The following is a 26,878-nucleotide window of genomic DNA, read 5'->3' as shown; positions in this document are numbered from 1 at the left end:
TAATCATGCCAGAAATTCAGAATCTCCCGGGGTTCTCTCGGCCGTTTAAATTGGTATCTTTGTACAATGAGAGTAATCCGATCATTCTCGTTAGATTCTGTTTTCTTGGGGATGGTCATTGCCTGGAACTTGTGTGGTACAGCTGTTGCTTGCCATTTATCAGCCCAACCCTTAATATTGTTCAGGTTTTGCTGCATGGTGGCTAATAATTACCCAATCAGGCTACTCAAAACATCAGTAAAGCAATGAAAGATATGACCAACAATGCAATTAAACAACTCCTCACCAATAACCTACTCACTAGTTCTTGATTTGGATTATGCCATTGAGCAGCAGGCCTCTTTGCAGCCATTGAACATGGATATAGGAACTAAAATCCAGATATAAACTACAAGCGACTAGTCTGAAAACCCAGGCTGCATCCAATCAAATTTGTTTTTTATTCGTTTATGGGGCATGGACATCGCAGGCTGGGCCAGCATTTATTGCCCATCCCCAATTGCCCCTGAGGGGCAAGTGTGAGTCAACCACATTCCTGTGGGCCTGAAGTCACATGTCGGCCAGACCAGGTAAGGATGGCAGAATACCTTCCTTAAAGAGCATGAGTGAACCAGATGTTTTTTCTGACAATCAACAATGGTTTCATGGTCATCATTAAACTTTTAATTCCTGCTGCGGTGGGATTCGAACCTGGTTCCCAGGTCACCACCCTGGGTCTCTGGATTACCAGTCCAGCAACAATACCACTATGCCACCGCCTCCCCATTCAAATGAGGGGAAAACACTTGTGGCTGAAGTCATGCTGGGCACAAACAAGGTGGTTACGTTCATTGGCGATCTGTCTTATCAGCCTCGGATATTACTGCAGGAGTTTCTCTTGTTAGGCTTGACTACCTTCAGTTGCTTCATCAACGACCTCCCTCCTTCATACGATCAGAATTGGAACTGTTTAATGACGGTTGCACAATGTTCACCTTTGTTCAGGATTTAACAGAAAATGAATTAATCCGTGCCTACATATAGGGAATCCGAGAGGTCATCCAGGCTTGTCTGATCTGTGGCGACATTTTGTGCCATACAAGTTTCAGGCAGCATCTGTCTCCCTAAAGAGTGTACCGACAACTCAACAACCAGGAACACTACGGAACACATCCGCCAACTCAACAGACTGATCAAGACCTTGGATCCAGACCTTCAGAGCACCGTACGTGCTCTCATCCCACGTACTCCCCGCGTTGGAGATCTCTACTGTCTGCCGAGAATACACAAGGCCAACACACCAGGACGTGCTATCGTATTGGGCAATGGGACACTGTGTGAGAACCTATCTGGCTACATCGAGGGCATCTTGAAACCCATCGTACAAGGAAGCCCAGTTTCTGTCGCAATACGAAGGACTTCCTACAGAAACTCAGTACCCATGGACCAGTTGAACCAGGAACATTCCTCGTCACAATGGACGTCTCGGCACTACACCAGCATCCCCCATGACGACGGCATTGCTGCAACAGCCTCAGTACTCAACACCGACAGCTGCCAATCTCCAGACGCAATTCTGCAACTCATCCGCTTCATTCTGGATCACAACGTCTTCACCTTCGACAACAAGTTCTTCATCCAGACCTACGGAACAGCCATGGGGACCAAAGTCGCACGTCAATATGCCAACATCTTCATGCACAAGTTTGAACAAGACCTCCTGTGATGAATGATAACTGTACCTTTAATGTGATGATCCCTTTAAGACCGGGTTTGGAACCGGGGGGACTCCGCCTCTGGCTCCGCCCCCCCAGGGAACTGTATATAAGGTAATATTCAGTGGGCAGCGTGCAGTGAGCACATTTCTCGGCAGCTGTCTGGTTCTCTGCTAATTAAAGCCTTTGAATTATCAAACTTCTCTCGAGTCGGTATCTCAATTTAATTAGCAGAATACCTCAAAATGGACAGCGGACTAAAGCAGGAGAAACTCAACCTGGACGCTCGGTCGCCAGAGGCCACTGACATTTCTAAATACTAGCTCCGGTGTTTTGAGGCCTATCTGAACACCTCAGAGACTGCAGTAGACGGACTTCACAAGCTGAGCTTTCTACATGCTCGGGTGTGCCACAGACTCTCCACCGTGATCGAGAAGGCTACGACGAAAGAAACAGCGGTCAAAATCCTACAGAAGCGCTTTGTTAAGCCGATTAAACGAGGTACACACCCGACATTTGCTCTCGACCTGCCGCCAGCGTTCCGGGGAAACGCTGGACGAATACTTGGAGAGACTCACCGCGCTTGCCAGGAGCTGCGATCATAAAGAGGTGATGGCAGAAGTCCATATGAACTTACATATTCGTGATGCGTTCGTGTCCGGTATCCGATCCACATACATCAGGCAGCGGCTCCTAGAAGACGGGGCAAAGGATCTCCAAGGCACGGTAACGCTTGCCTCTTCTCTGGAAGTGGCCCACCATAATCTCCGCACGTACTCCGCGGACCACGCGAGCCCCTCTCGATCCCCTCCAGACTCGGCCACGCTACAGGCCTGCGCCGCGCGGCGACCCGCTCACACCGAGGGCACACCGTGCTATTTCTGTGGGCAAGGCCAACACACACGCCTGCATTGCCCAGCCTGCTCCGCTATCTGCAACGACTGCGGAAAGAAGGGGCACTATGCAAAGGTCTGCCTGGGCCCAAAGGCCAGAAACAAAAGTCTCATCGGGCCCAGAAATCGAACTCCCGGGCCCACAGGCCCCGCAACGCGGCTGGCGCGTCGGCCTGACACGCCCACTTCTGACGTGTCATCGGCCTCGTGCGAGTCCTGGGGCAGCCATCTTGGCGGCGGCTATGTGCGATCGATGGCGGTGGCCATTTTGTGACTCCCAGTGGCCATTTTGTGAGTCTGATTCAACCCAAGACTCTGACTACCCCGCAACTGGGAGCGATCACTCTCGATCAATCACGGCCGAAGCACCTGCGGAACTCAATGATGCAGGTCTAAATCAACGGTCGCGACACCCCCTGCCTATTTGACTCTGGAATCACGGAGAGCTTTATTCACCCAGACACGGTAAGACACTGCTCCGTGCGCACCTATCCCGCCTCCCAAACTATCGCCCTCGCATCTGTGTCTCATTCGGTCAAAATCGCGGGGTATTGTGTCGCGAACCTCGATATTCAAGGCGGCAAATACGCCCGTTTTAAACTTTATATCCTCCCTCGCCTCTGCGCCCCCCCCCTGCTGCTCGGTCTGGACTTTCAGTGCAGCCACCGAAGCCTGACACTGAAGTTCGGCGGACCCCTGCCCCCACTCACGGTATGTAGCCTGGCGACACTCAAAAGTTGCACCACCCCCCCCTCTTCACGAACCTCACTCCCGACTGTAAGCCCGTCGCCACCAGGAGTCGGCGGTACAGTGCCCAAGACATGACTGAAGTGTTGGGTACTCTGACACACAGACGAACCAACACGGTTGCGTATGGTACAACGCAGTTTTATTTCATTGAACTATAAACATAGTAGACTCTGGTATTCAGCACATGGTGAACCTCTGAGTGGCTGGCAATGAGGTCTGTGCCCCGAGTTCTCTCCTGCTCGAGTCCCCAGGAAGTGTCGTGTTCCCTGCTTTCTACTGTGTATGCTCTTGTCCGTGATTGGCTGTCGTGTTGTGTGTGTTGATTGGTGCGTTGATCTGTCCATCATTATGTGTGTGTGTGTGTGCGCTGTGATATTCACATGAATATCATGACATCCCCCCTTTTTTACAGGATTATGTGCCTACGTGGTTATAAATAGAGATGTGTACTGAGTATAGCTAAATGTGTGTGTATGCAATATTTATAGCATGTACATGGGGTTTAACTATATACAAGGGGCGGGGGCGATGTCGTGTGTGACATAACAACGAGGTTGTACCATGAACAAAGAACGGGGAAACGTTGAACGATAAAGCGAATTCCTGTAACGATAAGAACATAAACATATTAACAAAGTGGTTGCATGAGTTCAATGTATAAACAGTCTCATAAGTCCAGTCTAGTAGGTGGGCGACGAATTCGGGTTGATTGCCTCAAGGGTGGGTCTGGAACCACTGGCTGAGGAACGGGCCTGGCCACGGGCGACGACGGAAGGGGCATGGTAGCAGGCAGCTCCACGAAGTCGAAATCAGGAACAACTGGAGGGCACGGTGTCGGTGTAAGGTCTCGTAGCGAGCGTGGAAGTAGGCGAAGAGCCCGGCGATTGCGCCGACGAACGGATCCATCAGGCATGCGAACCAGGAACGAGCGGGGAACCACGCGTTGGAGAACTTCGGCAGGTGACCAGCCACCTTCTGGTAGGTGGATGCGGACGTCGTCTCCAGGGGCCAGGGCGGGAAGATCAGTTGCCCGTGTATCATATGACCTCTTCTGGCGACCGCGCTGCAGTTGCATCCTGTGCAGTACCGGAGCATGGTCGATTGTGGGCGCCAGGATGGAAGGTACAGTAGTCCTGAGGGCGCGACCCATCAGCAGCTGGGCTGGTGAGAGACCAGAGGCTAGTGGGGCCGAGCGATAGGCCAGCAGGGCGAGGCAGAAATCCGATCCGGCAGCAGCAGCCTTACAGAGGAGCCGCTTTAGAATGTGAACGCCCTTCTCCACCTTTCCGTTGGACTAGGGGTGCAGAGGGCTAAACGTCGCGTGTGTGAAGCCATATGAGGCAGCAAACGATGACCATTCCTGGCTGGCGAAACAGGGCCCATTGTCTGACATGACCGTTATCAGAATGCCGCGGCGAGCGAAAGTGTCTTTGCAGGCCCTTATGACAGCGGACGACGTCAAATCGTGGAGGCGTATGTCCTCTGGGTAGTTGGAGAAAGTAGTCGACGACGATGACATAGTCCCTGCCGAGCACGTGAAAGAGGTCCACACCCACCTTCTCCCATGGGGACGTCACCAGCTCATGGGGCAGAAGCGTTTCAGGAGGTTGTGCCAGCTGAAACCTTTGGCAGGTTGGGCAGTTGAGCACCACATTGGTAATATCATCACTGATGCCTGGCCAGTATACCGCCTCTCGGGCCCTCCTTCTGCACTTCTCGACCCCCAGGTGGCCTTCGTGTAGTTGGTCGAGAACCAGCTTGTGCATGCTGTGCGGAATCACAATCCGGTCCAGCTTCAGAAGGACACCATCAATGACGGCCAAGTCGTCTCGGACATTGTAGAACTGCGGGCATTGCCCTTTGAGCCACCCTCCCGTCATGTGGCGCATCACATGTTGTAGAAGGGGGTCGGCCGCAGTCTCTCTGCGAATGCGGGCCAAACTGGAGTCGTCAGCTGGCAGATTTGCCGATGTGAAGGCCACCTGCGCCTCGACCTGACATACGAACCCCTCCGAGTCTGGCGGCGTGCTCACTGCTCTTGATAGGGCATCCGCAATGATAAGGTCCTTCTCTGGGGTGTAGACCAGTTGGAAGTCATACCTCCTGAGTTTAAGTAGGATGCGCTGGAGGCAAGGGGTTATCTCGTTCAGGTCCTTGTTTATGATGCTGACCAGGGGGCGGTGGTCAGTTTCAACATTGACCCGGGGAAGACCATACGCATAATCATGGAACGTGTCTAAACCGGTTAGCAAGCCCAGGCACTCCTTTTCGATCTGCGCGAAGCGCTGCTCTGTGGGGGTCATGGCCCGCGAGGCATAGGCGACCAGGGCCCATGAAGCAGTGTCATCCCACTGCAGGAGCACTGCCCCAATTCCGGACTGGCTGGCATCAGTTGAGATTTTAGTAGAACGAGACATGTCGAAAAACGCCAGTACCGGTGCAGTGGTGAGCTTGAGTTTGAGCTCCTCCCATTCCTGCTGGTGTGTGTGCTGCCACTGGAACTCCGTGGACTTTTTGACGAAGTGGCGCAGAGCTGTCGTGTGGGAGGCAAGGTTGGGAATGAACTTCCCAAGGAAGTTGACCATGCCTAGGAAGCGTAGTACTGCTTTCTTGTCTGCCGGCTGCGGCATGGCTGTGATGGCGCTCACCTTGTCTGCATCCGGACGGACCCCTGACCGGGAAATATGGTCCCCCAGGAACTTCAGCTCGGTTTGGCCGAAAGAACACTTGGCTCGGTTGAGGCGCAGGCCGTTTTCACGTATACGTGCAAAGACGCGTTGGAGACGATAGATGTGCTCCTGTGGTGTGGTGGACCAGATGATGACGTCGTCCACGTAGACGCGCACCCCTTCGATGCCTTCCATCATCTGCTCCATGATCCTATGAAAGACCTCAGATGCCGAGATGATGCCAAATGGCATTCGGTTGTAGCAGAACCTGCCGAAAGAGGTGTTGAAAGTGCACAGATTTCGGCTGGACGGATCTAGTTGGATCTGCCAAAAGCCTTTAGAGGCATCCAGTTTGGTAAATATTTTCGCCTGGGCCATTTCACTCGTGATCTCTTCCCGTTTGGATATGAGGTAATGTTCCCTCATAATATTGTTATTGAGGTCTTTTGGGTCAATACAGATCCGGAGCTCGCCGGAGGGCTTCTTGACACACACCATGGAGCTGACCCACGGCGTGGGCTCCGTGACCCTGGATAGGACCCCTTGGTCCTGGAGATCCTGCAGCTGCTGCTTGAGGCGGCCTTTGAGTGGCGCAGGGACCCTGCGAGGTGCGTGAATGACCGGGGTGGCGTCTGGTTTGAGCCGAATTCTGTAGGTGTATGGCAGTGTTCCCATGCCCTCGAATGCCTCCTGGTTGTGGGCGAGGAGCGATTGGAGCTGTGCGTTAAACTCTGCATCCGGGAAGTCAGACGTTCCGCCTGGAGAGAGAGAGTGGACTCGTTGCACGGCCTGTGCGCCTAGCAGGGAGTCATTCGATGAGCCGACTATCTCGAATGAGAGTGTGGCCGTGTGTGTTTTGTGTGTCACCTGGAGCTGGCAGGATCCCATAGCCGGGATAACGTTCCCATTGTAGTCGACCATCCTGTACCGGGACGGCCGAATTGGTGGTCTGACCTTCATGGCGTAGAAGGCTGACCATGCTGTGAGGTTGGCGAAGGCGCCAGTGTTCAGGCGGAAAGATATCAGCGATCGGTTGGCTGTCAGGGTGGCACACCATTCATCACCCGGATTGATCGTGTTAACTCGGTTCCCATCAATGACCGCAACACGGAAGGCGCCTCGGTCATCTGTGTCACCGGTCTGGATGTCGTCTGGGCAAGATTCATAATGGGGAGGCTGAATGGTCTGCACGTCCCTGCGAGGTTGTCGGAGTTGTGGAAGATTGACAGGTTGAGCTGCTCGACAGTAAGCAGCGTAGTGGCCCACCTTGCCACAGCGTAGGCATTGTCGAGTTCTTGTGGGACATTGCCGCTTTAAATGTGCAGCTCCACAGTTGCCGCACGTCGTGACATCATGACGTTCGTTGCGCCACTGCGCATGCGCAGTTCAATCTTGCGTCGGGCGCGCCTGCGCATCACGTCCCTCAGTGTTGCCGTAGGTTTTGGCGCGCACAAGCGCAGGAGGCCCCGAAAAGCGCGCAAAATGACTGACGTCGTCCGGGCCGCGGGGAACTCGATCGCCTGGACCCGGACGGCCTCGTGGGGCACCTGGCTCGCCGATCCGGCCGCGTAGGACCCCCTCCGTGCCAATTCGGTCGCCTGAAATTGTGCATAGCGGCTAGTCGCGTTTTCGTGCAGGACACAGGCTTTGATTGCAGAAGCTAAAGTGAGGCATTTTATTTTTAAAAGCTGCTGGCGTAAGGTGCCCGAGGCGACCTCAAAAACGATCTGGTCCCAAATCATGGAGTCTGAGGTGGTGTCGTAACCGCAGGACTGCGCGAGGATGCGGAGATGGGTGAGGAATGACTGAAAGAGCTCATCCTTACCTTGCAGGCGCTGCTGGAAGACATGTCTCTCGAAGCTTTCGTTGACCTCGACGTTGAAGTGTTGGTCGAGCTTGAGAAGGACCGTCTCGTATTCTGGATTTGTCTTCGCCTTCCGCGAACACCAGGGAATTGTAGATATGGATCGCGTGCTGCCCTGCGGTGGTGAGGAGGATAGCGATCTTTCTGGTGTCCAAGGCGCTCCCTCTTTCGTTGGCTCCCAGAAAGAGCTGGAAGCGCTGCTTGAATAGCTTCCAATTTACGCTGAGGTTCCCAGCGACTTGCAGCGGCTGCGGTGTGTTGACGGTGTCCATGGCGCAGGATGGCAGATTTGTGGGTTGGTGTCAATTCACTTCTGGTACCATGAAGTGTTGGGTACTCTGACACACACACGAACCAACACGGTTGCGTATGGTACAACGCAGTTTTATTTCATTGAAGTATAAACATAGTAAACTCTGGTATTCAGCACATGGTGAACCTCTGAGTGGCTGGCAATGAGGTCTGTGCCCTGAGTTCTCTCCTGCTCGAGTCCCCAGGAAGTGTCGTGTTCCCTACTTTGTACTGTGTATGCTCTTGTCCGTGATTGGCTGTCGTGTTGTGTGTGTTGATTGGTCCGTTGATCTGTCCATCATTATGTGTGTGTGTATGTGCTATGATGTTCACATGAATATCATGACAATGACTTTCATCAAGTCAGAGGTCCAGCGACTACTAAAAGAAGGGGTCATAGAGGCTAGCAACAGCCCCTGGAGAGCACAAGTATTGGTAGTCCGGTCTGGGGGAAAGCAACGAATGGTGGTGGACTATAGTCAGACCATAAACCGTTTTACGCAACTCGATGCGTACTCACTTCCCCGCATAGCAGAAATGGTGAACCAAATCGCTCAGTATTGGGTATTCTCCACGGTCGATCTAAAATCCGCCTATCATCAGCTTCCTATCCGCCCGGAGGACCGCCCTTACAGGGCCTTCGAAGCAGCCGGTCGGCTTTTTCACTTCAGGGTTCCTTTTGGCGTCACAAACGGAGTCTTTGTTTTTCAAAGGCCAATGGATCAAATGATGGACCAGTACGGCTTACGGGCTACATACCCGCACTTGAACAACGTCACCATCTGCGGCCATGATCAACAGGACCACGACGCAAACCTGAGGAAGTTCCTCCAGACCACCCGGGCCCTCAATCTGACATACAACAAAGAGAAATGCGTGTTCCACACAACCCGACTAGCCATCCTCGGCTACGTCGTGGAAAACGGGGTCCTAGGCTCAGACCCCGACCGCATGCGCCCCCTTACGGAACTTCCCCTCCCCCGTAGCCTCAAGACACTCAAATGGTGCTTGGGGCTCTTTTCCTATTACGCCCAGTGGATACCCAGATATGCAGACAAAGCCCGACCACTCATAAAACCACGGTTTTTCCCCTGACGCTTGAGGCTCAGTCGGCCTTCAGTCATATCAAGGCCGATATCATCAAGGCCACCATGCACGCGGTGGACGAAACCATCCCTTCCAAGTAGAAAGCGATGCATCAGACGTCGCCCTGGCTGCCACCCTCAACCAGGCGGGCAGACCAGTAGCGTTTTTCTCCCGAACCCTCGCCGCCACGGAAATCCGGCACTCTGCAGTCGAGAAGGAGGCACAAGCCATAGTGGAGGCCGTGCGGCACTGGAGGCACTACCTAGCTGGTAGGAGGTACGCCCTCGTCACCGACCAACGGTCGGTCACCTTTATGTCCGATAACGCACAACGGGGCAAAATAAAGAATGATAAAATTCTGAGGTGGAGGATAGAACTCTCCACCTCTACGTACGATATTACATATCGTCCGGGGAAGCTCAACGAGTCCCCAGATGCCCGCCCCGCAGCATGTGCGCCAACGCGCAGAAAGACCGCCTGAGGGCCATCCACGATGACCTCTGTCACCCGGTTTGCTCAATTCATCCCGAAACCTACCTTACTCCACCGAGGAGGTCAAGGCCATGACAAAGGCTTGCCAGATCTGTGCGGAGTGCAAACCGCACTTCTACCGACCAGACAAGGCTCGCCTGGTAATGGCCTCTGGGCCCTTTGAGCGACTAAGCGTGGACTTCAATGGGCCCCTCCCGTCCACCAACCACAACGTTTATTTCCTCACTGTCATCGATGAATTCTCCCGCTTCCCATTCGCTGTAACCTGCCCCGATATGACCTCGGCCTCCGTAATCAAGGCACTGCACAGCATCTTCACCCTGTTTGGTTTCCCCGCTTATATCCACAGCGACCGGGGTACATCGTTTATGAGCGATGAGCTGCGTCGATATCTGCTCAACAAGGGCATCGCCTCGAGCAGAACGACCAGCTATAACCCGTGGGGAAACAGGCAGGTGGAGAGGGAGAAGGCGACAGTTTGGAAGGCTGTCCTTCTAGCCCTACGGTCAAAAGGTCTCCCAATCGCTCGCTGGCAGGAGGTCCTACCCAATGCCCTACACTCCATTAGGTCGCTCCTCTGTACGGCCATGAACGAGACCCCTCACAACCGTTTGTTTGTCTTCCCCAGGAAGTCCACCTCTGGGGTCTCGCTTCCACGTTGGCTGATGACTCCGGGACCAGTTCTACTCTGGAGGCATGTGACGAGCCATAAGACAGACCCACTAGTCTAGAGAGTCCAACTGCTACAGGCAAACCCTCAATATGCCTACGTCAAGCACCTCGCGGCAGGCAAGACACCGTTTCCCTGTGAGGCCTGGCACCCGCTGGCTCTCCCACTGACCCCCTTCTACCGACGCTCCCCTCCCCGCACCGGCTGCCCACTCCAACAACGCCCCCCCCCATAGCGCCCACTTCCTCCCAGCTGCTGCCAGCACCAATCACCCTAGTCACCCCAGATACCCCCCCTGCTCCAACACGGGCAAAGGCTCAGACAACTGTGCCCCCGGATATACCCCCACCGAGGACGACCGTATCCGCCACACCGCCGCCGGAGCTGAGAAGGTCAACACGGACAATCAGATCATCCAAAAGACTGAACATGTAATTCAACTTCACCCCCAATGGACTATGCGTTTTATTAAACAGTGGATGAATGTGATGAATGATAACTGTATAACTGTACCTTTAATGTGATGATCCCTTTAAGACCGCGTTTGGAACCCTGGGGGACTCTGCCTCCAGCTCCGCCCCCCAGGGAACTGTATATAAGGTAATGTTCAGTGGGCAGTGTGCAAGTGAGCACACTTCTCAGCAGCTGTCTGGTTCCCTGCTAATTAAAGCCTTTGTATTATCAATCTTCTCTCTCGAGTCGTAATTGAGGGTATCTCACCTCCTCACCGCACAGGACCTTCAACCGACGTTATACACCAGATACATCGATGACATTTTTTTCCTTTGGACCCACGGCGAAGAATCACTGAAACGACACACGATGACATCAATAAGTTCCATCAGACTCACCATGGACTACTCTCCCAAATCGGTTGCATTCTTGGACGCACTCATCTCCATCAAGGACGGTCACCTCAGCACTTCGCTTTACCGCAAGCCCACGATAACCTCACAATGACCCACTTCTCCAGCTTCTACCCAAAACACATTAAAGAAGCCATCCCCTATGGACAAGCCCTCCGTATACACAGGATCTGCTCAGACAAGGAGGAGCGTAACTGACATCTACAGACGCTGAAATATGCCCTCGTACGAACGGGATATGGCGCTCGACTCATTGATCGACAATTCCAACGCACCAACCTCCTCAGAAAACAAACATGGGACACAACCGACAGAGTACCCTTTGTCGTCCAGTACTTCCGCGGAGCGGAGAAACTACAACATCTTCTTCGCAGCCTTCAACATGTCATCGATGAAGATGAACATCTTTCCAATGTCATTCAAACAACTGCGCAACCTCAAACAAACCATTGTTTGCAGCAAACTACCCAGCCTTCAGAACAGTGACCACGACACCACACAACCCTGCCATGGCAATCTCTGCAAGATGTGTCAGATCATCGACATGGGTACCACCATTACACGTGAGAACACCACCCACCAGGTACGCGGTACATACTCGTGCAACTCGGCCAACATTGTCTACCTCATACGCTGCAGAAAAGGATGTCCCGAAGCGTGGTACATTGGCGAGACCATGCAGACGCTGTGACAACAAATGAACGGACATCGCGCGACAATCACCAGGCAGGAATGTTACTTCCAGTCGGGGAACACTTCAGCAGTCAAGGGCATTCAGCCTCTGATCTCCGGGTAAGCGTTCTCCAAGGCGGCCTTCAGGACGCGTGACAACGCAAAACCGCCGAGCAGAAACTTCTCGCCAAGTTGCGCACACGAGTACGGCCTCAACCGGGACTTTGGATTTGTGTCGCATTACATTCATCCCCACCATCTGGCCTGGACTTGCGAAATCCGACCAACTGTACTGGCTTGAGGCAATTCACACCTCTTTAACCTGGCGTTACCCCATCTCTGGATCTGTAAAGACTTAATTACCTGCAAATGCTCGCATTCAAAGCATTGTTTGGCATCTTTGAATCTGTCTATATATATATGTTTCTGCAACATACCTCTTCATTCACCTGAGGAAGGAGCAGTGCTCCAAAAGCTAGTGTTTGAAACAAACCTGTTAGACTTTAACCTGTTGTTGTAAGACTTCTTACTGTGCTCACCCCAGTCCAACGCCGGCATCTCCACATCATCCCTAAAGAGAGCCTGACCAAATCCCCAGCATTCGATATGTTACAACCAGGTGAGGTGGGGCAGAATGGCTCCCTTCTTTGCCTTCTTCTCGTTTGATTGCAGCAGGTTTGGAGGGATCAATACCTGCTGAACAATCAGTGAGGGAGACTACGTCCTGAGTGAGAGACAGACCAAAAAGTGGTCTTGCCCTGCTGCAGAAGAGGCGAGTTTTTTGGTGAGTATTTCAGCTGCTGTGAGGCAGCAGTGGGAAACAACAATCATAACGCGACAGGACACCAGTAAATTGATAGGCAGGCAAATGCTCAGTGTAACCGGCAGTGTGTGGAAAAACTAGCTTCAGGAATAAGAGAACTTTCAGGCCAATATAGTACGGTGAATAGAGTTAACGCAAGAGAAGTAAAGTTAAGACATAGCAGAGCAGGGCAGCACAGTAGCGCAGCGGGTGAGCCCTGCTGCCTCACGGCGCCGAGGTCCCAGTTTCGATTCCGGCTCTGGGTCACTGTCCGTGTGGAGTTTGCACATTCTCCCTGTGTTTGCGTGGGTTTCACCGCCACAACCCAAAAATGTGCAGGGTAGGTGGATTGGCCACACTAAATTGCCCCTTAATTGGAAAAAATGAATTGGGTCCTCTAAATTTGTTTTAAAAAAGGCATAGCAGAGCAGCTCAGTCGAGTGGAATGTGTGTCCTGTAATATGTGCAAAGTCATGGACACTGCAGCAGTCCTAAACACCATCTGTTCAGGAAGTGCTGCCAGCTGCAGAAACTTGAGCTCTGGGTTTCAGAGCTTGAGTGGCGGCTGGGGTCACTGGCACAGCGCGAGGCTGAGAGCTACATGGATAGCACGTTCAGAGAGGGGGTCACACCACAGCTTAAGAGCCTGGGGGCAGAGAGCGGATGTGGGCCACCAGACAGTCCAAGGTAAACAAGCAGCTAGTGCAGGAGTCCCCTGGGCTCCTGCTCAGAAATCAGTTTTGGGTTTGGAAGCTGGTGAGGGCACTGGTTCCTCAGTGGTGCAGTCAGTGCCAGATTTGTGGCACCACCATAGGACATAGGAGCAGAATTAGGCCACTTGGCCCATCGAGTCTGCTCCACCATTAAATCATGGCTGATATTTTCTCATCCCCATTCACCTGCCTTCTCCCCATAACCCCTGATCCCCTTATTAATCAAGAACCTATCTATCTCTGTCTTAAAGACACTCAATGAATTGGCCTCCACAGCTGTCTACGGCAAAGAGTTCCACAGATTCACCACCCTCTGGCTGAAGAAATTCCTCATCTCTGTTTTAAAGGATCGTCCCTTTAGTCTGAGATGGTGTCCTCTGGTTCTAGTTTTTCCTACAAGTGAAAACATCCTCTCCACGTCAACTATCCAGGCCTCGCAGTATCTTGTAAGTTTCGATAAGATCCCCTTTCATCCTCCTAAACTCCAACGAGTACAGACCTAGAGTCCTCAAACGTTCCTCATACGACAAGTTCTTCATTCCAGGGATCATTCTTGTGAACCTCCTCTGGATCCTTTCCAAGGCCAGCACATCCTTCCTTAGATATGGGGCCCAAAACTGCTCACAATACTCTAAATGGGGTCTGACCTGAACCTTATACAGCCTCAGAAATACATCTCTGGTCTTGTATTCTAGCCCTCTTCACATGAATGCTAACATTGCATTTGCCTTCTCAACTGCCGACTGAACCTGCACATTAACCTTAAGAGAATCGTGAACAAGGCCTCCCAAGTCCCTTTGTGCTTCTGATTTCCTAAGCATTTCCCCATTTAGAAAATAGTCTATGCCTATATTCCTCCTTCCAAAGTACATAACCTCACACTTTTCCACATTGTATTTCATTTACCACTACCACTACCACTCTCCTAGCTTGTCATAGTCCTTCTGCAGCCCCCTTGCTTCCTCAATACTACATGTCCCTCTACAGATCTTTGTATCATCTGCAAACTTAGCAACAGTGCCTTCAGTACCTTCTTCCAGATCATTAAAGTGTATTGTAAAAAGTTGTGGTCCCAGCACAGACCCCTGAGGCACACTACTTGTCACCGGCTGCCATCCTGAAAAAGACCCCTTTATCCCCACTCTCTGCCTTCTGCCAGTCAGCCAATCCTCTATCCATGCCAGGATCTTACCCTGAACACCATGAGCTCTTAACTTATTTAACAGTCTCCTATGTGGCATCTTGTCAAAGACCTTCTGGAAATCTAAATAAATCACGTCCACTGGTTCTCCTTTGTCTAACTTGCTTGTTACCTCCTCAAAGAACTCTAACAGATTTATCAGACATGACCACCCTTTGACAAAGCCGTGCTGACTCAGTCCTATTTTACCATGCACTTCCAAGTGCTTCATGATCTCACCTTTAATAACAGACTCTGAAATCGTACCAATGACCGAAGTCAGGCCAACCGGCCTATAATTTCCCGTCTTCTGCCTCCCTCCCTTCTTAAACAGTGGTGTTACATTCGCCACCTTCCAGTCCTCTGGGACCCTTACTGCCTCCAGTGATTCCGGAAAGATCATCACTAATGCCTCCACAGTTTCCTCAGCTATCTCTTCAGACCCTGGGGTATAGTCCATCCGGTCCAGGAGCGAGCGGCTCCGCTGTACAGGACGGGGGGCAGGAAAAGGGAAGAGCACTAATGATCGGAGATTCGTTTGTTAGGCATTTGTGCAGCCATAGGCATGACTCAAGATGGTATGTTGTTTCCCTGGTACCAGGGTTAAAGACGACATAGTGGCTGCAGGACATTCCATTTAAAAGGGTGAACAGACAGAGATTGTGCTTCACATTGGTACCAATTACTTAAGTAGGAAGCGGGATGGGTTCCTGCAATCAGAATTTAAGGAGCTAGCTAAAACATTCGCAAGCAGGACCTCAAACGCCGTCATTGCTGGATTAATCCCAGTGCCACATGAAACCAAGTACAGACATAGGAGGATAAGGTCGATGAATGCATGGTTGGAAAGATGGTGCAGGAGGGAGGGCTTTAGTTTCCTGGGACATAGGGACTGGCTTTGGGAGAAATGGCACCTGTACAAGCCGGACAGGTTGCACCTGAGCAGAACTGGGACTGAGTTCCATGCTAGTGTTAGCATGAGGGCTTTAAACAAACTTGACAAGGATGTGGGAATCAAGAAAAAAATTATTAAAGAGGAATACTAGGATGCATGAAATATGGGGAAGGACGATAGCACTAGAAAAGAGTAAGATGGTAAGTTAATAAGTGATGTCCGAGTAGGGGAGAAAGTAATGATGTCTAAATCAGGGTTGCTGTGCATGTATATGAATGCACCAAGTGTAAGATTGGAGAGTTACGGCGCAGATTGCATTGTGGAAATATGATATTGTGGTGATAACAGAAACTTGGCGCAAGACTTAAATATTCCCATGTATAAGGTGTTCAGAAAAGATAGGAGAGGAAAGAAAGGAGATGGATGGTGGTAATATTTCAGGATAGCATTGCAGTGCTGGAGAAATTGGATGTCCCAGTGGGTTCAAAGACATAATTACTTTGCCAAAGCTGAGGAAAAAAGGGAGCTATTACATTACTCATTGCAAACTATCGACCACCGACTAATGAGAAGGATGTAGAAGAACAAGTCTGCAGGAAAATTACAGAATGGTACAAACATTATAGAGTATAATGGGACTTTAATTGTAGACTGGGACTTTGGTCGTGTCAAGGGCAGAGAGGGGCAAAGTTCCTAGATTGTGTTCAGGATATATTTCTTTTTTTTAAAAATATTTTATTGAAGCATTTGTAATTTTCACAATTTAATATATTGACATTTCTAAAACAACCACGTGGGTCGATGCACAAAATGCCCCCTAAAATAACAACACACAATAAACCATGTACCCCACTTCTCCGCCCCATCCCCAATTACCCGTATACTAAATTCCCTGTCCTTAAGTGGGGTTTCTGGGTTACGGAGATAGGGTGGAGGCGTGGGCTTGAGTAGGGTGCTCCTTCCAAGGGCCGGTGCAGACTCGATGGGCCGAATGGCCTCCTTCTGTTGTTGCAGAAGGTTAAAGCTCACGGGATCCAGGGTGAGGTTGCCAATTGGATTCAAAATTGGCTGGACGACAGAAGGCAGAGGGTGGTTGTAGAGGGTTGTTTTTCAAACTGGAGGCCTGTGACCAGTGGTGTGCCTCAGGGATCGGTGCTGGGTCCACTGTTATTTGTGATTTATATTAATGATTTGGATGAGAATTTAGGAGGCATGGTTAGTAAGTTTGCAGATGACACCAAGATTGGTGGCATAGTGGATAGTGAAGAAGGTTATCTAGGATTGCAACGGGATCTTGATCAATTAGGCCAGTGGGCCGACGAATGGCAGATGGAGTTTAATTTAGATAAATGTGAGGTGATACATTTTGGCAGATCGAATCAGGCCAGGACCTACTCAGTTAATGGTATGGCGTTGGGGAGAGTTATAGAACAAAGAGATCTAGGAGTACAGGTTCATAGCTCCTTGAAGGTGGAGTCGCAGGTGGACAGGGTGGTGAAGAAGGCATTCGGCATGCTTGGTTTCATTGGTCAGAACATTGAATATAGGAGTTGGGACGTCTTGTTGAAGTTGTACAAGACATTGGTACGGCCACACTTGGAATACTGTGTGCAGTTCTGGTCACCCTATTATAGAAAGGATATTATTAAACTAGAAAGAGTGCAGAAAAGATTTACTAGGATGTTGCCGGGACTTGATGGTTTGAGTTATAAGGAGAGGCTGGATAGACTGGGACTTTTTTCCCTGGAGCGTAGGAGGCTTAGGGGTGATCTTATAGAGGTCTATAAAATAATGAGGGGCATAGATAAGGTAGATAGTCAACATCTTTTCCCAAAGGTAGGGGAGTCTAAAACTAGAGGGCATAGGTTTAAGGTGAGAGGGGAGAGATTCAGAAGGGCCCAGAGGGGCAATTTCTTCACTCAGAGGGTAGTGAGTGTCTGGAATGGGCTGCCAGAGGTAGTAGTAGAAGCGGGTACAATTGTGTCTTTCAAAAAGCATTTAGATGGTTACATGGGTAAGATGGGTATAGAGGGTTATGGGCCAAGTGCGGGCAACTGGGACTAGCTTAATGGTAAAAAACTGGGCGGCATGGACTGGTTGGGCCGAAGGGCCTGTTTCCATGCTGTAAACTTCTATGATTCTATGATTCTATGATTCTGCACTGTAGATTCTATGGCATGTTTATCCAGGACTAAGCAGCACCCCTCATGAATCATCTACATCCCAAGGATCCTTCAAAATCAAAACAATGTTCCATTAACCATCTATCTGTAACAAACAAGTAAAGAGTTCAAACTAATGATTACTTCACCTTTTATGGTCCTTAATCGCAGCTTTAGCAGACATGCTGCCTGCATATATCTTAAACTAATGATTGTAATAAAATTATTGCAACCAATATATAACCATTTCCCACATTCATCAAATGCTATTGGTAAAAAATGGAGGCAGTTTAAAAATACATATTCAATGAAGGGCATCAACCTTGGCTTTTTTGTTTTCATGTGTCTATGTCCTGGATCATTTTGTATTTGCAGCACTTTGTATTTGTCATGAAAATTGTTATGAACAGTCAGATTTATAATCTCTCACCAACTCCTCCAGACTACTATGCTTGTACAATTTTTGTAACAAAAAACTATGGGGTCAAATAAGGTTGCCTTGAAAATATTGTAAATCTGACCAACATGAACAGAAGCCTGGTTTTTGGAAATAAGGTGAGCGAGATAGGTTAAGTGACACCTGGGAAACATTTAGGAGACAGTGATTATTGTATCATAAGGTTTAGGATATTTTTATTTTATTCATTTATGGAATGTGGGTGTTGCTGGTTCGGCCAGCAGTTATCGCCCATTGCTAGCTCCCCTTCAGGAAGTGGTGGTGAGCTGCATTCTTGAACTGCTGCAGATCCTGATATGCAGGTACACCCACAGTGCTGTTAGGAAGGGAGTTCCAGGATTTTGCCCCAGCGACAGTAATATATATTTTGATGTCAGGGTGGTGAGTGACTTGGAGGGGAGCCAAAGGTGGTGGGATCCCCAAGTATCTGCTGCTCTTCTCCTTCAAGATGGTAGAGGTCATGGGCTTGGAAGGTGCTGTCTAAAGAACCTTGGTGAGTTTTTACAGTGCATCTTGGTACACATAGCTGCCACTGTTCATCAGTGGTGGAGGATTTGAATGTTTGTGGAAGGGGAGCAATAAAGCGGGCTGCTTTGTCGTGGATGATGTTGAGCTTCTTGAGTGTTGTTGGAGCTGCACTCGTCCAGGCAAGGGAAGAATATTCCATTACACTCCTGACTTGTGCCTTGAAGATGGTGGACCTGTTGCTGTTCACAGTGCTCAGCAAAATATATACCTATGAAAAGACAGGACTGTAGGAAAAGGGCTAATCAGCCATGGATATCTGAGAAAATAAAGGAGGGTATCAAATTGAAAGAAAATGCATACAAATTGGCAAAGATTAGTGGGAAACAAGAGAATTGAGAAAACTTTAAAGGTCAACAGAAAGCCACAAAAAAAAGCTATAAAGAAAAGTAAGATAGATTATTAGAGTAAACTAGCTCAAAATATAAAAACAAATAGCAAAAATTTCTGCACATATATAAAATGTAAAAGAGTGGCTAAGGTAAACATTGGTCCTTTAGAGGATGAGAAAGGGGATTTAATAATGGTAAATGAGGAAATGGCCAAGGCAGTGAACAGATATTTTGTGTCGGTCTTCACAGTTGAAGACACAAATAACATGCCAATAATTGGTGGCAAGGAGGCTATGGCAGGTGAGGTCCTGGAAACGATCATTATCACTAAGGAGGTAGTGTTGGGCAAGCTAATGGGACTAAAGGTAGACAAGACTCCTTGCCCTCATGGGCATCCCAGGGTACTCAAAGACATGGCGGGGGAAATAGCAAATGCGTTTGTGGTAATTTACAAAATTCGCTGGACTCTGGGGTGGTTCCGGCAAATTGGAAATCAGCAAAATAATAATCTTTATTGTCACAAGTAGGCTTACATTAACACTGCAGAAACAGGGAGAATGTGCAGACTCCGCACAGACAGTGACCCAAGCTGGGAATCGAATCTAAGACTCTGGCGCTGTGAAGCTACAATGTTAACTGTGCTACCGTGCTGCCATTGTTTAAAAACGGAGGTAGACAAAAGACGGGGAACAGATGGCCGGTTAGCTTAACTTCTATGGTAGGGAAAATAATTGAATCTATCATCAGAGAAGAAATAGCAGAACATCTGGACAGAAATTCTAATAATTTTTATTACTGTCACAAGTAGGCTTACATTAACACTGCAGTGAAAATCCCCTAGTCGCCACACTGTGGCGCCTGTTCGGGTACACTGAGGGAGAATTCAGAATGTCCAAATTACTTAACAGCACGTCTTTCGGGACTTCTGGGAGGAAACCGGAACACCCAGAGGAAAGCCACCGCACAGACAGTGAGCCAAGCCGGGAATCGAATCTGGGACTCTGTGAAGCAACAGTGCCACCCACTGTGCTACCGTACGGCCCAAATTGTCCTATTGGGCAGATGCAGTATGAGTTCGTGAAAGGCAGGTCATGTTTAACTAATTTATTGGAATTGTTTGAGGACATTACGAGCACGGTGGACAATGGGGTACCAGTGGATGTGGTATATCTGGATTTCCAGAAGACATTCGGCAAGGTCCCGCACAAAAAGCTGTTGCTTAAGACAAGGGTGTACGTCATTACGGGTAATGTATTAGCATGGATAGAGGATTGGTTAACTAACAGAAAGCAAAGAGTGGAGATAAATGGGTGGTTTTCTAGTTGGCGATCAGTGGCAATTGGTATGCCCCAGGGATCAGTTTTGGGACCGCAATTTTTTACAATTTACCTGGATGATTTGGAGTTGGGGACCAAGTGTAATGTGTCAAAGTTCGTAGATGACACTAAGATGAGTGGTAGAGCAAAATGTGCAGAGGACTCAAAGTCTGCAGAGGGATATAGATAGTTTGAGTGGACAAGTGTCTGGCAGATATTGTACAATGTTGGTAAAAGTGAGGCCATCCATTTTGGTAGGAATAACAGCAAAATGGACTATTATTTAAATGGTAAAAAATTGCAGCATGCTGCTGTGCAGAGGAACCTGGGTGTCCTTGCACATGAATTGCAAAAGATTGGTTTGCAGGTGCAGCAAGTAATTAAGAAGGCAAATGGAATTTTGTCCTTCATTGCTGGAGGGATGGAGTTTAAAAACGGAAGTTACGTTGCAGCTGTATAGGGTACTGGTGAGGCCAGACCTGGAGTATGTGTACGTTTTTGATATCCTTACTTGAGAAAGAATGTACTGGCACTGGAGGGGGTGCAGAGGAGATTCACTAGGTTGAGAGAATTGGCTTATGAGGAGAGACTAAGTAGACTGGGATTATACTCATTGGAATTTAGAAGAATGAGGGGGGATCTTATAGCAACATAAAATTATGATGGGAATAGTTAAGATAGAAGCAGGAATTTGTTTCCACTGGCAGTTGAAACTAGAACTAGGGAACATAGCCTCAATATAAGGGGGAGCAGATTTAGGACTGAGTTGAGGAGGAATTTCTTCACCCAAAGGGTTGTAAATCTATTGAATTCCCTGCCTCGTGAAGCAGTTGAGGCTAACTCGCTGAATGTTTTTAAGGCAAAGATCGATAGATTTTTGAACAGTAATGGAATCAAGGGTTATAGTGAGCAGGCATGTAAGTGGAGCTGAGTCCACAAAAAGATCAGCCATGATCTTGTTGAATGGTGGATCAGGCTCAAGGGACCAGTTGGCCTACTCTTGCTCCTAGTTATGTTCTTATGACTTATGGTTAATGGTTATTTTTCATGCTGGAGGAAGGTTTGTCGTGGAGTTCCTACCGGTTGGTATTGGGGCCCTTGCTTTTCCTGATATACTTTAATGATCTAGATCTGGATGCGCAGGGGACAATTTCAAAGTTTCAAATTTGGAAGCATTGTAAACTGTGAGGAGGACAGTGTAGAACTTCAAAAGGAGATGGACAAGTTGGTGAAATTGGCAGAGATCTGGCAGATGACGTTCAGCCCGGAGAAGCTTGAGGTAATTCATTTTGTTCGGAAGAACATGGAGAGATAATAAATAATTTGGGGTACAACTCTAAAGGATGCACAGGAGCAAAGGGACATGTCTGTAAATGTGCAGAAGCCACTAAAGGTGGCAGGACAGGTGGAGGGAGCAGTTCATAAAGCATATAGTGTCCTGGGCTTTATTAAGAGTGGCATAGAGCACAAGAGCAAAGAATTTTATCTTGCATTTGTGTAAGACACTAATTAGACCTCAGCTGGTTTATTGTATACAGTTCTGGGCATCACACTATAGGGAGGATGTAAACACAGTGGAGAGAGTGCAAACTGGTTTAGAAAATGCTTCCAGGAATGAGAAGCGTAAGTCCTGAAAATAAAATGGAGTCGTTGGAACTGTTCTCCTTGGAGAGCAAGAGGCCAAGAGGAGATTTGATAGAGGTGTTCCAAAATCATGAGCGCTGGACAGAGTAAATGGGGAGAAACGATTGCCCTCGTAAAAGGATTGCGAACAGGAGAACATAAATTTAAAGTCATTTGCAAAAGAAGCAATTTAAATGTGAGAAAAAACAGTTGGTTAGATCTGGAATGCACTGCTTGGAAGTGTGGTGGAAGCTGGTTCAATCGAGGCATTCAAAAGGGCATTAAATAATTATTTGAATAGAAGCAACGTGCAAGGTTACGGGAAAAGGCAGGAGAATGACACTAAGTCATGATGCTCTTTTGGAGAGTTAGTACAGACAATGGACCAAATGGCCTTTGCACCATAACAATTCTGCAATGCCTAAACATTTGCTGCAGAAATAGTGTTGCACAGGGTTAAATGTACCTTGATCCAAGTGTAGCCTTGGGTCAGAGGTCCATTCATTCCAGCCTGATATTCCAGACTTGAGTGCATAATCTATGCTGCGCTTTAAGGATGTACTGAGGGAGTGCTGCACTATCAGAGGTGCCCCATTTCAGAGCAGACAACAAACTGAGGTTCTGTCAGCTCTTGTAAAAGATTCCATAAAATTATTGGAAGAAGAGAAAAGTAGCCCTCGTAGATCTAACCGCTTCTGCTGCAGATGCGGGACCTCACACGTCCGGGTTGGAGGGCGCGCATGCGCACACCGGCAGCCTCCAGCGGCTGCGCCGTGCTCCATGGCAACTCGGACCGTGGAGCTGGACCCTGAAAATAACCCAACCCCCCCCCCCCGATCGACCAGACCCTCAACACCCGCACAACCATCTCCCAGTAGCGTATAAGTCCCTCTGATCGGCCCGCCCCCCCCGACCAGGGCGGCCACGGACTGTGTCCACAGCTGCCGCGCGAGTATCCCGACTGGCTGGACCATATTAGATCCTCGCCGTCGGGACTTCGGCCGGTCAGGGGCGGAGTGGGCCTCCATCAATGGCCCCAGGTAGGTGCTGGGCAGCGCGGCGTACTCTTCAGGGCCCGCAGAATCGTGGAATCGGCGCTGGCCCCAGTTTCGTGCGGCGAAATCGATTCTCTACCCTGCGCCGGCTGTGATTTCGGCGTCTGGGTGCAGAGAATCCAGCCCCCTATATTTCAACAGCGACAAAATTTTTAAATCAGCTCATTGGTTATGAAGCACTTTGAGACAGCCAGAGGTCATGAATGATGTTTGAAAGTATAAGTTTTTTCTTTCTTCATTAGAATGCTGATTAATTTGGAACACTGCCCTCATTCCTTCTCCTCTCTCTCTCTTTCTCTCTCCCTCCTGCTCCCTTCCTATTGGGAGGGAGCAGGAGGGAGGGAGAGATATGACAATGCTTCAAAACTTAAGTTTCAGTTGCCCTCTTTCGCTGTCTGAGATATTTGTCAATATTTTTAATACATACTGTTCACAGCAATTTATTTAGCCAAAATATGCCATACTGTTTTAGTATCCAGGGAGCTGCTGTGAGCTAAGTTAACTTCAGTACTGAATGTTGATCGTCTCCAGATCAGAACAGCTGTATGTAGTTCCCATGCTGTAGGCTTACATTGTCATGTTAATAGCCAGAAGAATTTTACAAGATTATCAATTATAGAAGTTTATCCAATTCACACCATATTCTAAACTAATCATATTTCTCATTTTAATGATGAGGAATATACCTGTTTTAAAAGGCTATGTTGTGACCATATTGAAGTGATTCTGGAAAAGATTTCATTAATGTAGACAGAATTACAGTTCATGTACTTATGCAAGAGTAGGCAGGCTGACTGCATGATTGTAAAGTGAATTGTACTTAATGCAGTTCTAGGATCTCCACGAATACACTTGTGCTCAAGCATAAACACTGGCATGGACTGGTTGGGCCAAATGACCTGTTTCTGTGCGCTATATTCTACAAAAGTCCTGTTGAAAACATGGTCATGGCGAAATGATTTTTAAACTAAATAATTGTTTCTACTGTTGTTACATCTGGACAGATGAGTGATATCATTGAGATGGTGAGAGATTCCAATCTAAAACTTACCTTAGCCTTTGGCATTGGTTTACATCATGCTGGACTCCACGAACATGACCGGAAGCATGTGGAAGAACTCTTTGTGAACTGCAAAATCCAGGTGACGACCCACTTTTCTCAAGATTTCCAAAAGAAACATTTTAAAAGTCCTTTATTTGGCCATGTCTTTGTCTATGTAATTTTCTGATGCGTTTGATTCTGTTTGTCCTCATTGTTGTTGTAGATTCTTATTGCGACAAGCACTTTAGCTTGGGGAGTGAACTTCCCTGCTCATTTAGTCATTGTTAAGGGTACTGAGTACTATGATGGAAAAACAAGACGTTATGTGGACTTTGCAATTACGGGTAAGAAGCATAGATATGATGTTTATCTCTTTCTTTTCTCTTTAATGCAATTTTATGGTTATTGCTGAATCTGGTGCATGTTTGCCCCAATTTGCATCATGGTTTAATTTGAAGAAATGTAAATTACTGAGCAGCAGAAAAGGCTGAGGGGGGACCTGATTGATATGTACAAATTATGAGAGGCACAGATAGGGTAGATAGGAAGGAACTTTTCCCCTTAGTGTGGTCGGTACAGGGAACATAGATTTACGGTAAAGGGCAGGAGACTTAGAGGGGATTTGAGGAGAATATTTTTCGCCCAGAGGATGGCGAGAGAACTGACTGCCTAAAAGGACAGTAGAAGCGGGAACACTCACAACATTTATGAAGCATTTTGATGAGCACTTTGTGGTGATGTGCATCAATGTAAATACATGTAGGCTAGCTAGATACTAGATGGAGCACCAGTGACATCACACACACACACACTCAACCAATGGAACAGTTAGATGGGACGTGACCAAGGGACATTCACGATACACACGGAGGTGACACCACCACAGGAGGGCATTACACCAACCCATATATAAAGGACACCACACACATGATCTGCCTCTTTCCAGTGGAGACAGTCAGTGAGAGCAGACACAGGGCTGATTCAATATTACACCCACCACGTGGATTGCAGCAGCTGGTTAGTCAGTCTGGGTAGTTATAGTAGGATTAGCAGTAGTGTCGAACCCGAGTAATAGAAGTGTAAATAGTTTAATAAACGTGTTCAAGTTATCTCCACGTCTGAACCTTCCTTTGTCAAGTGCACCACAAGGAAGCCGCTTATGTTACACCTACAACATAACAAATCACACTTGAAACGCCACAGCATACAAAAGCTACAGACAAAGTGCTGGAGAATGGGATGAAATTGGTAGGTACTTGATGGCCAGCGCAGACACAGTGAGCCAAAGGGTCTCTTTTTGTGCTGTAAAACTCTATGAATTCTTAATGCTGACCGGGACACAGGAAAACTTCCCTGCTCCTCTTTGATGTGATGTTGAGAGTTTTTTAATGTCCATTTGAGATGGAAGGTGGGTCTTTGATTTAACATCTCATCTAAAAGATAGCACCTCCAACACTGCAGCATTCCCTGAGTACATCACTCTTTTCAGCTTGGGTTTTGTGCTGAAATCCTAAAGTTAGGGCTTTAACTCATAACCCTCTGACTTGAGGAAGAGTGCTACCACTAAGCCAAGGAATCAGCACTCAAACAATTACATTTTACAGTAGATGAATGTTAGGATCTTCCTAAATGGATGAATCAGGGTGGACAAATGATCTTCCTCTTTTGAAATGATCTCACAATCTGGCGTCTAGCTGCAACAAGGACTTTATAAAAATTATAAACAAAGTAAAATAAGACATTTCTCATTTTTTTTAAACTTCAGATGTTCTGCAGATGATGGGGCGTGCAGGCAGGCCTCAGTTTGATGACCAGGGCAAAGCTGTGATATTAGTCCATGATATTAAAAAAGACTTCTACAAAAAGTTTCTGTATGAACCTTTCCCTGTTGAATCAAGGTGAGTTATATTAAGAGAATTGCATAATGCCAGGATTTGCAGATGAACATGTGACTTTTTTAAAAACGTGTTTTGTCTGTAAGTGTCCGATCAACCTTTTATATGCTTGATTGTTTGCCTGAGGGTTATCAGTGCTACGGAATGGAATTCTTGCCCACTTTCTGTCTCAATGATTGTGTGACACAGTTAAGTAAAACTCAGACGAGGTGAAGACCAAAGCTCGCTCTTTATACTTGACCGAATAGTATGCTTTGAACCCAGCTAAAAAGGGTACACTTACATTTTATTCCCCGCACCAACCATTCCCGATGGCCTCTCTGAGGGTGATTTTCAATTTATGAGTACTTCACTGTTGGCAACAAAAAACTGGATTGATGGTGGTGAAATTCCGTTCTCTCAGACCAATTTCATTTAGCAGAGAGGTTTCCATCCCCGATCAGTTTGCTTTTAGTTTTGAAGCCAGATCCGGAGTTTAAAGGACTGTGTGTCATCTGCTACCTTCTTCTTAATTCAAATCTGCTGTAGTACCAGGGTAATCAGTCACCGCAGCTGCAATTATAAATGTGGGAAGAATTACGAACACACTTATAGTGATGCGAACAACTTATTTTTTCATGGTATGTGGCAAGGCCAACATTTGCTGCCCAACCCTAATTGCCCTTGAACTGAGTGAATTACTAGATTTGCAAGGGCATTTAAGAATCAAGCGCATTGCTATGGCTCTGGAGTCATTAGGAGGCCAGACTGGATAAGAGCAGCAAACGTCCTTCCCTAAAGGACACAGGGTAGTTAAGAATGAACCACATTACTGTTGATCTACATGGCGACCAAACCAGGAAAGTATGGCAGATTTCATAGAATCCCTACAGTGCAGAAAGAGTCCATTCATCCCATCGAGTCTGCACTGACCCTCGAAGAGGCCTCTAACCCC

At 48.2% G+C, this 26,878-nt stretch overlaps 1 protein-coding gene and 1 long non-coding RNA gene across 6 annotated transcripts in view; one reads left to right on the top strand and one right to left on the bottom strand.

The window, feature by feature from the left end:
• The window catches only part of LOC140410975 (uncharacterized), a 251,362-nt gene that overhangs the window by 29,090 nt on the left and 195,394 nt on the right, over positions 1-26,878 (bottom strand). The window contains exons 3-4 of one of the 2 annotated variants that reach the window (XR_011940772.1): positions 26,228-26,496; positions 17,692-17,769 (exon numbers count right to left, since the gene is read on the bottom strand). This is a non-coding gene — a long non-coding RNA (uncharacterized lncRNA). Of the gene's footprint in view, positions 1-17,691; positions 17,770-26,227; positions 26,497-26,878 lie in introns of those variants that run through there. The other variant, XR_011940771.1, reaches the window with a different exon arrangement.
• ascc3 (activating signal cointegrator 1 complex subunit 3) overlaps positions 1-26,878 on the top strand; it is an 813,859-nt gene that overhangs the window by 634,664 nt on the left and 152,317 nt on the right. For all 4 annotated transcript variants that reach the window (XM_072499844.1, XM_072499840.1, XM_072499842.1 and 1 more), the window contains 3 exons: positions 24,012-24,149; positions 24,273-24,393; positions 25,815-25,947. In XM_072499844.1, coding sequence (XP_072355945.1) covers positions 24,012-24,149; positions 24,273-24,393; positions 25,815-25,947 — 392 coding nt within the window. The remainder of the gene's footprint in view (positions 1-24,011; positions 24,150-24,272; positions 24,394-25,814; positions 25,948-26,878) is intronic.

Source organism: Scyliorhinus torazame, chromosome 4, assembly GCF_047496885.1.
Source record: "Scyliorhinus torazame isolate Kashiwa2021f chromosome 4, sScyTor2.1, whole genome shotgun sequence".
NCBI lineage: Eukaryota > Metazoa > Chordata > Chondrichthyes > Carcharhiniformes > Scyliorhinidae > Scyliorhinus > Scyliorhinus torazame.
The sequence above is the reverse complement of the archived record's forward strand: the minus strand, read 5'-3'. Positions and strand labels throughout refer to the sequence as shown.